The 12,627-nt window shown below is 44.0% G+C and overlaps 1 protein-coding gene across 1 annotated transcript in view; it reads left to right on the top strand.

Annotated features, from left to right (window-relative positions):
• The window catches only part of kif19 (kinesin family member 19), a 49,464-nt gene extending 37,552 nt beyond the window's left edge, over positions 1 to 11,912 (top strand). Inside the window, exons 6-19 of the mRNA XM_033611720.2 lie at positions 2,282 to 2,407; positions 2,511 to 2,705; positions 5,019 to 5,165; positions 5,270 to 5,392; positions 5,761 to 5,917; positions 6,026 to 6,200; positions 6,409 to 6,607; positions 6,742 to 7,012; positions 7,285 to 7,409; positions 8,193 to 8,356; positions 8,476 to 8,581; positions 9,140 to 9,263; positions 9,911 to 10,299; positions 10,736 to 11,912. Of these exons, the coding sequence (XP_033467611.2) occupies positions 2,282 to 2,407; positions 2,511 to 2,705; positions 5,019 to 5,165; positions 5,270 to 5,392; positions 5,761 to 5,917; positions 6,026 to 6,200; positions 6,409 to 6,607; positions 6,742 to 7,012; positions 7,285 to 7,409; positions 8,193 to 8,356; positions 8,476 to 8,581; positions 9,140 to 9,263; positions 9,911 to 10,299; positions 10,736 to 11,020 (2,586 nt within the window). The 3' untranslated portion in view covers positions 11,021 to 11,912. The remainder of the gene's footprint in view (positions 1 to 2,281; positions 2,408 to 2,510; positions 2,706 to 5,018; positions 5,166 to 5,269; positions 5,393 to 5,760; positions 5,918 to 6,025; positions 6,201 to 6,408; positions 6,608 to 6,741; positions 7,013 to 7,284; positions 7,410 to 8,192; positions 8,357 to 8,475; positions 8,582 to 9,139; positions 9,264 to 9,910; positions 10,300 to 10,735) is intronic.
• Positions 11,913 to 12,627: the final 715 nt, after the last annotated feature.

Below are 12,627 nucleotides of genomic sequence, written 5' to 3'. Positions count from 1 at the left end.
GAGTCCTGACACAAGGCTGTGTGTGACGTGTGTGTTTGCTGTTTCCAGGGAGCAATCTGTTGCCACTGCTGCCTCGCCACAAAGGGGTTAAACGCCATTTTACAGCCCGACTGTGCGATGTGCACACATCTGCTCCTTTTCTTGTTCAGATCACACCCTCATTCACACGTGCAATCTCTAAAACACATGCACAGGAACACATAGGGTGAATGCAAATAAATATACTCTGTAGGGGTAAAAAAAAAAAAAAAGGCACATTCAGTTATTTTTAACCACTCACGTGCACGCAGTGCTCCCTCCCCCTTTTCTTTTATGTTCATCCTGGTTTGTTTCCCAACTCTTCTCACAGTTAGGAACCTCAATGGAAGGAAAAACCTCTTTAGCTACTGTGCGATGGCATCATGGAAGGCAATGTTAGTCTGTCTGTTGGCCAATCCATGACTTAACTCCAGACTGAAACAGGTCGCCATTTAATTTAGAACGGATATCCACGATGACGAACGATGATGATTGTGTGAACTTTACTCTAGCGCCACCATGAGGTTGACCTTTGTGGTTACAACTGAAATGTCCTCACAATTATTGGGAGGATTGCCAAAAGAATTGCAGATATTCATGCTCCGCTCAGGATGCATGCTCAATCAAAACTACATATTTTTCCTCCTCTGGAGTGCTGTTTATCAGTCTAAATTGTTTTGGTGTGAGTTGCAGAGTGTTGGAGATATCAGCCATAGCGATGTCTGCCTTCTCTCCAATATAATGGAACTAGATGGCACACGGCTTGTGGTGCTCAAAGCAAAAAAATATATTTGAAAAACTCAACAGCACTGTCTTTTTCCAGAAATCATGACCTGGTTACTCAAGATAATCCACAGACCTTGTTGTGAGCAGTTTCATGTAGGACCTATTTTCTTCCATCAAATTACACCCATCAACCGTATCACTGCACAGAGGGAAGCGTGCATCTACTCAAGGATGAGAAGTTCGTGCTTGCGACAGTGCGAGATGTGAACATTAATGCCGTCTTTTTCCACTTAGCTGTGACATTAGCTAGCTTAGTGGTGCTATGTGAGCTAGCAGTAGATGCACGTTTCCTTCTGGCGATATGGTTGGCAAATGTACTTCAGTAGAAAGAAAGATCCTACATGAAACTGCTCGCAACAAGGTCTGTGGATTATCTTGAGTAACTGGGTCATGATTTCTGGAAAGAAACAGCACTGTCAAATTTTTAAAATGGATTTTTTTGGCACTTGGAGAACCACAAGCCGAGTGCCATCTAGTTCCATTATACTGGAGAAAAGTCAGACATCTCTACAACTGATATCTCCAACAGTTGGCAACTCACAACAAAACAGTCTAGATTGATAAACAACACTACAGATAGGAGGGCAAATAAGTATTTTTGATTTTGATGAACTGTTCCTTTAACTCTTCATCTAGCGCCATTATCAAATTTCAATTTGTCCAGCATTTTGGTTTATAAACCACCTTCAAAATTAACCACATTCCCTCCAGCCTAACATACTAAACTCAGACGAACATTGTACCTTCCAAAATTAACATGTTATTATTGTCTTTTTGAGCATGTTAAAACGCTGACATTTGCATTTCACTCAAAGCCCCACTGTGTCTAGAGCTGCTGGCGTGGCTGCAGACACTTAGACTTATTTAAACTTCACCAGCAATGAAAGTGTACAGATGGAAAATATAATAGAACAAATATCCAACTGTCAGTGTCAGTAAAAGCTCCCCCCTCTCAGAGTTTGTGGTCGGGGTCTGCTCGACAAATAAAAACTGTCCTCACTGCTCCAACCTCCCAGTGGTTTGTCATCCAGTGGTCACTTTCCAGGATGTCACTTCCTGTGCTGAGCCTTTATGTGGGTTTAGGGGCTTTCATTGCACCATCACTGTCAGTTCAAAGAAGTCATCTGAGTTTGCTTTTTGTGAAAGAGGAGCACAGGCACCGGCTGATGACAGCCTGCCACCCAACAAGCTGCGGTTTCTAAATGACAGGTTGCTGAAAATATAGCACTTGATGTTTTTGTACCAGGTTTGAGTCTGTGTAAGAGCTGAAAGCCTGAATGGAGCCTTTTCAGAGGAAATAAACAACCTCCAGTTGATTCAAGTTTACAGCTCAAAGGATGTCGAGCAGATAGATTAACTTGAACATTCATCCGACTTGTACTGTATGTAACTACGCTTCACTGAGACATCTCATTACTGCGTAAATCTTTATTGCAGTCGCATTCAGCTGATGATTTTATATCTGTGTCTTTTTTAGATCTACAATGAGATGATCCGTGACCTGCTGAACCCCTCGTCAGGCTTCCTGGACCTGAGAGAAGACTCTAAAGGAGTGATACAGGTTGCTGGCATCACAGAGGTGTCTACCATAAATGCGCAAGAGGTTAGACAAGCCTAACTGAGCAAGATGTGACTTCTCATCTACTGTACTCAAAACATTCAGAATCATCAAGCACATATGACGAACTCTGCCTTTGTGTGTTCAGATCATGGAGCTGCTGATGAAGGGCAACAAGCAGCGCACCCAGGAGCCGACAGCCGCCAACCAGACGTCATCTCGCTCCCACGCTGTGCTGCAGGTGGCCGTGAAGCAGCAGAGCAGGTGTCGAGACGTCCTGCAGGAGGTCCGCTTTGCACGCCTCTTCATGATCGACCTCGCCGGCTCGGAAAGAGCAGCACAGGTGCGTGTGTATGTGCTCAGTCAGAATGTGTCTGAATGGTTGAAGTGTTTAATTAGTAGTTGTACAGGCGGGTGGCTAATTTGTCGACCTAAGTGGGTGCGTTGACTTTTCTTCCAAAGTTCACAGACTTGGCTAATGTGCCTCTTACATACACAGCTTCTTTTGAGCCTGTATGGACACATTCCTCATGTATAGACTCAAAACTACAAGTGTCTGCTCTGTGAGAGTGTCTGGACTGCTCACTGGGGATGCTTGGCAGCTGATCTTTACAACGGTCTAGAGGAATGAGGTTCCCATAAACCTCAGGACACTTTAATAAAAGCCTCTTTATATCTGCCATCATGGCACGCCGCGCAGTTTATTAAAGTAACACACCAACCTTTTGGCCAATGGGATCACGTTGTAGTACAACACAAAGCTGTGCAGTTACAACTGTGATTGGCACTGGAGAAAAAGAACAAAGGATTTCCATTTCATGCCAAATTATACCTCTACTCCACCCATTTGATTACTATAGTTAATTGTCACTTGACAGATTAGGATTGTAGATACAACAAGAAAGTGTTTTAGCAGCTGGAGGCGGCTTTTGTAATTGTTTTCATTGAGAATGAAGCTTTTTGCTTGCCGTTTTTGCGTTGTTACACGCTGTTGTTTCTGTGCTCTCTGCAAAGTGAGTGCAAATGCACAACATGTCATCTCTGCTTTTTTCCCCATTGTCCAATCGGATTATTTTATTTTTACATGTGACAGGCAAACTGGAGAATAAAAAAAAAAATTTAAAAAAAATAAAGTATGTAGAGAATTATAACAAAACCATTTACAAAGAAACAAATTTAAAAAAAGGAATAAAAAAAAAATTTGAATATTGACGCCGAAGCATTTCCACGATTGCCAAATAGTTCATTTTACTGCACAGGTAGTTTCACGCTGTTACCTGCTCTGTTGAGAATATAGTCTCTGGTGTTGCGATCGATACTTGTGTGGAGAGGAGGCTGAGCTGTATTGTCAGACAGGAAGAGAACACCATCTGTGAGCTGATTCATTCTCTCCGTTTTATCATTGCTGTGACCTTCTCTTTTGAAGCAGCCAAGTGAGGATGTTCAGAAGTTTTTGTTCAGTTTGTTGTCTGCAGTTTTTCAAGTCCAGTCTGCTTTTGTCGGCTCAGCGGCTCGGATGAATGGCTTGTCATCTATGATCTATGCCACATCCATGCCCACCATGAGAACAACATGCAAACAGTCAGTGAGTGAGAGCACTTACTTACCATGGAGACTGTTTGAGAGGCTCACGGCCATACTATTGATGAACAGCACATATATGGCCTCCATCAGGAAGTGAGCAGAACACAAACACCTCTGTCAGTTGAAGCTACAGGGAACATTTCCTTTAGAGTGTATGCAGTTAGTAGAAGTTGAGGAGGTGATGCCATCTACTGGGCAAGAATGGAAACATGACAGCTTCTCTGAAACAAACAGCCAAAGGTCCATATGTTCGTAGGCTGGGCTGCCCTGATGGCCAAGGAGTTTTAATGCCCATGAACATTTGGTGTCAGTTCTTAAGTATGAATATTCATCACTAAGTAGGCAACAATCAATGTTAAAAAATCCTTAGGTGTTATTCATTAATATATGTTTTTCTTACACAATACTATCAGAGCTATAGAGACAGAATACCCTGCATTGACTTTATACTGCTTGAAAGTGCCTTCTTGTCACTTCCGTCTGTTAGCAAACAACAGAAAAATGCCTAAAAGCTGCTGTGTGGTGGGACTAACAGGATGAAAAGCCCAGAATACGTTTTTATAAGCTGAACTTGAGACTTTGAAGGCCCAGACACACCAAACAGACATCAAAGAACTAGTGTGTCGCCTCACATTGCCTGTGTCTCGGCCAAAAAGTTGCTCATGAACACACCGCGAAGACAACAGCCATCGGCCAACTAGCATGTTCATTCTGCGTCTGTTTGAGAGGAAGTAACTCTTCATACCAGCAGGCGCCGGTCGTCATTCAAAAAGGGAAATCAGAAGACCGACAACACGGATTCAACACAAACTGATTTTGAAAAAACAAAGGCACAGTTTGTTAGCGAGCGATAACAGAAACAATTACAAACCATTTCTGCAAATAAGTTCAGTGGCTGAAAATAATAATCTTACCTAATATATCAAGTTTGTAATGATCCCACAACCTCTTGACTTTAGCAGCTTGTTTACTTTCCTCACTTCGGTTTCTCCTCATAGTGATTTTACTCACCAAACAGCTCTCACGCTAATTCAACATGAGATTTCTCACTCCCTCTATATCTGTTTCTCAGACTCAGAATCGGGGTCAGCGGTTGAAAGAGGGTGCCCACATCAACCGCTCCCTCCTGGCTCTGGGCAACTGCATCAATGCCCTGAGTGACAAAAATGGCACCAAGTACGTCAACTATCGAGACAGCAAGTTGACTCGACTACTGAAGGTACAGCAATTCACAAATTTATAGGGAACCAACTGCAGGATATCATAACTGATATCATTACTGTATTCACACGTCATTACTTTTTCTTCTGATGTCTCCGACAGGACTCGTTGGGCGGGAACAGCCGAACGGTCATGATAGCTCACATCAGCCCCGCCTCTGTGGCTTTTGAGGAGTCCCGTAACACGCTGACGTACGCTGACCGTGCCAAAAACATTCGAACACGGGTGAGAACACATAATTCATCTTTTAGCTTCTTTATCTGTCTTTACTACAGCTGATATAAGATAAATGGATTTTGTGATACAATGAAATATATCTTTACATTTCTTTAAATTATACTTGACTGTTAAATATGTTAACATACTGCACCTATGCTTTGTAAGGATGAGTAAACTGTTTGGTTTGCTTTGTTGATGCTACTATATAATTGCAGCTATTTAACATCTAAGTGTTTCATTTTGTGCTGTAGATCCTTCTAAGAACCAAATTAAACTTCTTGCGGTTACAAAATCCACTTTTCAGTGTGAAATTTGAGGCCTACCTAAATATCTAAATATTCCCTTCTTGTCTTCCTCATCACTGTGTCCCTCAGGTAAAGAAGAACCTGATAAATGTGTCATACCACATTGCTCAGTACACCAACATCATCTCCGACCTGCGCTGTGAGATCCAGCGGCTCAAAAAGAAGATTGCAGATCAGGCGAGCCGCCAGCTCAACTCAGACCGGGCTGACATCCGCCATGTCCAGGGTAAAGTCTTGTCCACTCTACGTCTGACTGCCAAAAGAAGAATAAGGGTCAAATTAAGCTGTTTTCTGACTATTTCTTTATTCTCCTCTCATCTTTCCCAATGTGCAGCCGAGGTCCAGGCCCACTCCAGCCACCAGAGTCGGGCGGAGATGGACCAGTTGAGGGAGCAGCTCCTGGATGCTTTCCGCCAACAGATGGAGATCAGGAGGAGCCTGATGGAGCTGGAAAACAGCAACATGGAGATCCAGATCGACACCTCTAAACACCTGCTTACCATTGCAGAGTCAGTTTATTTTCTCCCTATCTGATGGCACACATACAGTAATCTGTAATTATCCCCTGTGTGACATTCAGGAATTCAATTACCACATCCAGTATGAATTATACCAGCTCTGGCCAACAGAAGACTGACAGTTATGACTTGCTGTAAATTATAAACCAGATGACATTATTGCTGGCAGGTAAACATCTGTATATTTTTGTTCTCCTAGCTGGGAGCAGGAGCGGAGTAGGCGCCGGAGGAAGTGGCGCGCCGAGAGGAGGAAGGAAAGTGTCAATAAAGACGACAGCGAGAAGGACTCTGACTCCCCGGAGTCTCCTCCAGACAGCACAGAGACCCAGCAGGTGGCGATGGCCCGAGAAAACCTGGTTACACTCATGGCCGAACAGAAAAAGATCCACAAACAGAAGGTAGGATTTGTTCCTGTAGACTATAGAAGCTAATCACATGCCTTAGCTGTGATTTAACATGCCTTTACATGCCATTTATAATGAATAAAAAACAAGACCGTGCCCACTCTTCTATTTTCCCGCTCATCCTCAAGGCATTGCTCGAGCGCAGATTTCTGGAGCTTCGGGATCGGGCGCAGCGCCTAGAGGAGCTGCTGCCTCGGCGGGTGAGCTCAGAGGAGCAGCGCGAGGTCCTGTGCCTCCTCTGCAAGGTTCATGAGCTGGAGATCGAGAACGCAGAGATGCAGTCACACGCACTGCTCAAGGACAACGTCATCCGGCACAAAAACTTTGTGGTGCAACGCTTCGAGCAACACAGACACCTGTGTGATGAGATCATACAGCAGCAGAGACAGTTCATTGATGGTGAGTTGATTGATGTTAACTCCAGAATTAGTTGAAAAGCCTCCATTTAATATTTGTTGTTTGGTTGAATGCTGCGTAGATCCTTTACACAAGTTGTTTTGTTGGTCTTTCATTGTAGTAAATTGAATATTTTTGAGTTTTAAACTGTTGGTTGGACAAAAGAAGAAATTTGACAATGTTGCGATCATATAGACCAAAGGTGCAGATTTGAATAGTCTAGTTTTTGTTTTAGGCACCATGGATGTCTGGTTTACTGTCCCTGTGTGTTCCAGACCACAGTCTGCTGGTCCCTCCACACCTCCAGGAGCTATATGAGATGTACATGAGGGAGCTGGATGAAAGGAAACTAGATAGAGCCATGGCGCTGGATAAGGTGACCACCAGACACACCATCAAGGTATCTCCCGCATGACAATTCAAATTTAAAATCTAGATTTAGGCCTGTCATGATAACTACTTGTGTTTGACAAGATATTGTCCCAGAAACTTTTAATTTTGAAGAATATTCAGACATTGGAATATGTAAAAAGTATTTAACAAACATACATGTGTTCATATATTCAAGAAAGTATATATAAAAATACCTTTACACAAATAGCCCAAATATATTTCTTATGCTTGTTACAAAATTTGGCAAACAAAAACAAAATCAAATGATGCCTCTTGTGACTAATAGACAAGATTAGCAAAGCTCCGTCAGCGCAGTCGGCTCCCAGGATGGTACGACCTGGGGGCTGGGCGGTTTGCTGGTGGATTTACAGAGTGTAGGATGAAGTTGTTGGAGACTAAAATTAGAAACAACAGACTTTTAGCAAGCTAACCACCATCAGGACTGTGCCTTTTCCTCTCCAAAAGTGCAGCTGCAGGCTACAGGTGAGCTACGCTGTGTTGCCTTTGAAGTGCTGTTTCATTTTTCTTCTGACTCGCGGAAGTAGGTGGGGGTGGAGACAAAAATTACTGCGCCCAGGTCTTAGAATAGTTGGGAAAACCTGCTGTTTATTTTGGCTTATGTCGGCTAAAATGTTGGTGATATTCTTATGTAAACATGTGTAAACAACAGGCAATGTCAAGGCCGGCAAAATGATCAAGGTGATGTCCATAACTCGCACGAGAAGTCGATGTTGTGACAGGCCTAACTAGGTGAATATTGATACTAACAATTTATAATAATCATTTCCAGGAGGGCTCTCTGCCCAAGATCACCCTGCCCGGTCAGGGTCCAGACAACATGCAGGACATGGACTCGGACCAGGAGAGTGTACGCAACATGTGCACCGATAACAGACGAGGCCAAGCCAAAATCCGACGACACACTTTGCCCCCCATTCTGCCAGAGCCTGAGCTGTAAGAGGAAATCTTGTTCCTATGTTTCCTTTTTCTAATTTATACAACAGCATTTACAACAGCATGTATCATTAAACCATTGTATTGCAATAACTCAGGTCTTTCTGTTTCCATGTCAGCGACAACAACAGGGTTTTTAAGAGCAGCCCTCACGCCAGGCAGCTGAAACACTCGGCTGTGGTGACCCCGCCTCCTATACACATAAATGGGAAGGGCAACAGAGAGGTGAGGACACTAATAATGAGCAGTATTTCCCTTGATTCATTCCTTTTCAATAGCTAGAGAGAGAGGTGAATTAATACAGTCTAGACAGGTGCTGCTTCTCACTTCAAGCCAAACGGGTTTCTGTTTGAAATAGACTCACGCAGATATTTCACTCCTGTAGAACATTTTTATTCTCAACCCACACACCTCCACAAAAGAAACTCCAACATAAGCTGTCCTAAGTATTCACTTTCAATTCTTGGATTCTGGGTTTTTGCTCAGCTTTCCACATTGAAATGTGCAAAGCAGCAGAGTTCCATCTCTGCTCTTGGCTTGAAATAATATTACCTCCATCTAATTTTCTGGCAGAGCAAATGTCTCAGGAGTGTGACTCATAGACAAGATGAAGTGAGAAGAGTTACGAGTGCCGGAATTCAAATGCCATATTCAAAGCAAAAATTTCATTTTCGAGAGGCGCAGAATTGATTTCAGATGGCACTCGGTCTGACCTCAGCTGAAAGCAAAGGACTGCAGCGAATGTGTCATCTTAACGTGGCACTCTGCATCTGGTGTTTGCAGCTGCAGCCGCTGGTTCCTGAGAGCTCTCTGAGCTACAGCCATCTCAGCCACAGTGTCAGCAGCCACCTGGACTCATCACCGGAGAGCAGCGAGGCTGGGGCTGATATCCCCCTTTCACGGAGTGGTAAGATGTTCAAACAAGTACACATGCAGTACGAGTTCAAGGAGGGGGTTTAAGAGAGGCTGGACTGGTGTGAGAGCATTCAACTTAAAGGTCCAGTGTGTAGGATTTAGGGGATATATTGGCAGACATGGAATATAATACAGTAAGTATGTTTTCTTTGGTATATAATCACCTGAAAGTAAGAATTGTGTTTTCATTACCTTAGAATGAGCTGTTTATAGCTACATAGGGAGCAGGACCTCGTTTATGGAGATCACCATGTTTCTACGGTACCCCAGAACAGACAAACTAAACACTGGCCCTAGATTGGGTCATTTGTGTTTTCACGCCAGCCACCATAGTTAGATGATCATCTGTGACGACAGCCCAACCTAACCTTAACAATGAACAATGAACACTGAAGGAATTCTAACCGGGAGAAGTTTAAGCTGGATGCAGTGTGCAGTCCTCACCACTAGATGCCACTAAATCCCCCTAAATCATACACACTGAACTATTAAACAGTTGATTAGGAAAACTGGTGTTGATTTTTTTAGCTGTGCCCATAAAAGCATTCCGAGTCATTCTCTGTCTTTAGTAGTGTTTTAATGGTAAAGTGGGTAAAGAAAGTGAAGTAAAGTAACAACCATGTCCCCGTGTGTCCTCAGAGCGGCAGCAGATCCTTAAAGGCGTCCAGAACATTGTAGTAAAAGCAGCCCGTCGGCGCTCCAAAGCCCTGGAGGTGGACGCCCTGCGGTTACACCCTCCCCCGTCTCCCCTGGACCCCAAGAAGCAGAAGAGCAGCCTCTCTCTGAGCGAGGCCCCTCCTACAGGTTTGCCAATGCGGCGCGGCAGACAGCCCAGCCCCGAGCTCAGACACGCCACCTCAGACGATAACCTGTCAAGCAGCACGGGCGAGGGGCCCGGCCTGCAGGTGACCTGGACACGCCCACGGAACCGGCAGGTCGCCACCAAGAACCAAACGCCCCGGGAGATGGACTTTGAGGCTCGCCGAAAGAAGAGGCGCTCACGCTCTTTCGAGGTCACTGGTCAAGCAGTGAGTATTTTCTGAATTCATTATGCACAGTATTATTATAGTAACATTTCTGAGTACGCCTTCAGGACACACTGGTGTATTTATATGAAATATTAATGCAGCTCACATGAAGCAGCAAATTGTTTTTGGCCAGTAAGGGGAAAAAGTCTCCAAAGCAGATGGTACGCAGCCTTAATTTACCCCATCAGTGCATCACAGTCCTCTTTCAGTCTATTTTTAGTATTATTATGGACAAACAACATACAGATAGAGAAGCCAATCACACATCACTACACTGTACAGTCTGATGTCAGAGTCCACTGATACACACTAACTACTGAAATCATTTTTGTTTCTTTTGTTTCATGTGAGCTGTACATGACTGAGCGGCACCATGTTAGACTCAGAGTCAGTTTAAGAAAACTGTGATATAATTTCTTCCTCCTCTCGCTCACAGCTGCCTCAAACCAAGACAGCCACAGCCCAGAGGTTCCGTCCTCTCGACAGCACATCAGACCCTCATCTCCACAACAACAGTCAGCCCCAGGCTCCCACGCTCCGCCCCCAGTACAGAGGGGTCCCTCCTCTCGCCAAAATCAGGGCGCCCCACAGCATCCAGCAAATAGAGTCCTCCACACCCCACATGAATAACCTGAAGCGAGGGCCTCAGCTGCGGCAGCCGCAGCCACTCCTCTACATCACCACCACGGGCACCGGGGGCCAGCGCACACGCAGACACTGAGCCACAGCCCGGATTTATCCTCAACACCAGCACTAACACCCAAACCAGCCTGTTCAAATGAACAGTTAACCCCTCAGTGACTGACGTCAGGCAAGACTGTGAGGCAGTTTGACGGAGACTCCACGCCTCCACACAGGTCTCCTCTATGCTTAGTTGTGGACACTGAGCGACGGTGCTGACAGGCTGCAGAAGATTGTTAGACGTACTGTTCTGTTCCGTCAAGTGTTTCCACTTTAGCTTGCTGTCGTGCTGAGTTGTGCGTTATCGTCACGTCAGGATGGTGTCAAGCTCACTATGAATGCAACACTGTACTTCTGTTCGTGCATTAAGAGTATAAACGGTCTGGTAACGTTCAGTTCTTGTTTTGAAGGCCAGAAACTGCAGCATTAAGATAACGGTGGGAGTGTACGCAGCTCACAGTGATGATGTAAATGAGAAATGAAGGAAACGACTGCTTTATTAGACACAGGATAAAACAGCTGAGAGGATGTTACACTAATGTGATGTAAACACTGTGTAACGAAAAATGGTCTTTCTTGTAGTGAGGTTGTTCAGACTTAATGACACACTAATATTTGAGTTAAAAAAAAAACATTCCTCATCTTGATTGTTGTGAACTTCTGGTTTCAATGTCGTCCTCTCACGCGGCCCGGGTCTCTGCCTTCTCTCACCCACACCTGACTGTTGAACGTCATGTCTGTTTGTGTAGACGTGTAGAACCACAAGTTGCTTTTCCAGATTAGTCGGCTGTATTTTTAATTCATTATTTAACTGTTGCCTTTTTTCTTTTATGTTGTCGTCGACATTGTTTTCATAATTACTACTTTCTATGCTTTATTTTGTACATTTTTTTTATTTGTACCCAAATAAATGCAAATGAGAAACATGAAAAGTTTTTTTTTTTTCTGGTGCAACAGACAAGAGAAAAGGCAGGTGATGAATTGTGTGTTTGCAGGAGTGAAAGAAGAAGAGTGTCAGTTCCAGTGATCACTTTTGTCATAAAACTGCCTCGCATCTGCAACCGTGACATTTCTGAAGACATTTCTGCAGCAGAAATTGTTGATTAGGATAAAATGAGAGAAACAAACAACTGGATCAAGATTCAAATCAACACATAAATGAGGGAAATTGTTTGTAGAAGAGTCGAATTCACGCTAAAGACTGAAATATTCTTTAATGTCATGGGAATTAAATTTCAGCACGAGACTAACAGGATGTTTCCTACTGGCTGGATGTGTAGTATTCTTAAATGTCCACTAGATGGTGCACATTGGCCACCTTTAGGCAGAAGATAATCAATGTGGATCAAGCAACCAGGCAACAGCACACCATCTCATGAACCATCTTCCTGAAGAAGGTAGAAGAAGAAGATATACTTTAGAAAGGCGCTATGCAAGTGCAGTCCATTTACCGTCTACACCAGAGTGGGAGAAATTGAATTTCCCCTCAGGCATTAATAATCTTCTGACAACTCAAAGCGCTTTTTCACTACGAGTCACGAGCTGTGTCTCAGTTCAGGGGCTGCACCCTTCAAAGGCTGCATCTGAAGACCGATTGCATCACATGGGTGCGACCAAGGCCATCCCATTTTGAAGGCTTTTTCAAAT

This window comes from Epinephelus lanceolatus, chromosome 21 (genome assembly GCF_041903045.1).
Source record: "Epinephelus lanceolatus isolate andai-2023 chromosome 21, ASM4190304v1, whole genome shotgun sequence".
Taxonomy (NCBI): domain Eukaryota; kingdom Metazoa; phylum Chordata; class Actinopteri; order Perciformes; family Serranidae; genus Epinephelus; species Epinephelus lanceolatus.
The sequence above is the reverse complement of the archived record's forward strand: the minus strand, read 5'-3'. Positions and strand labels throughout refer to the sequence as shown.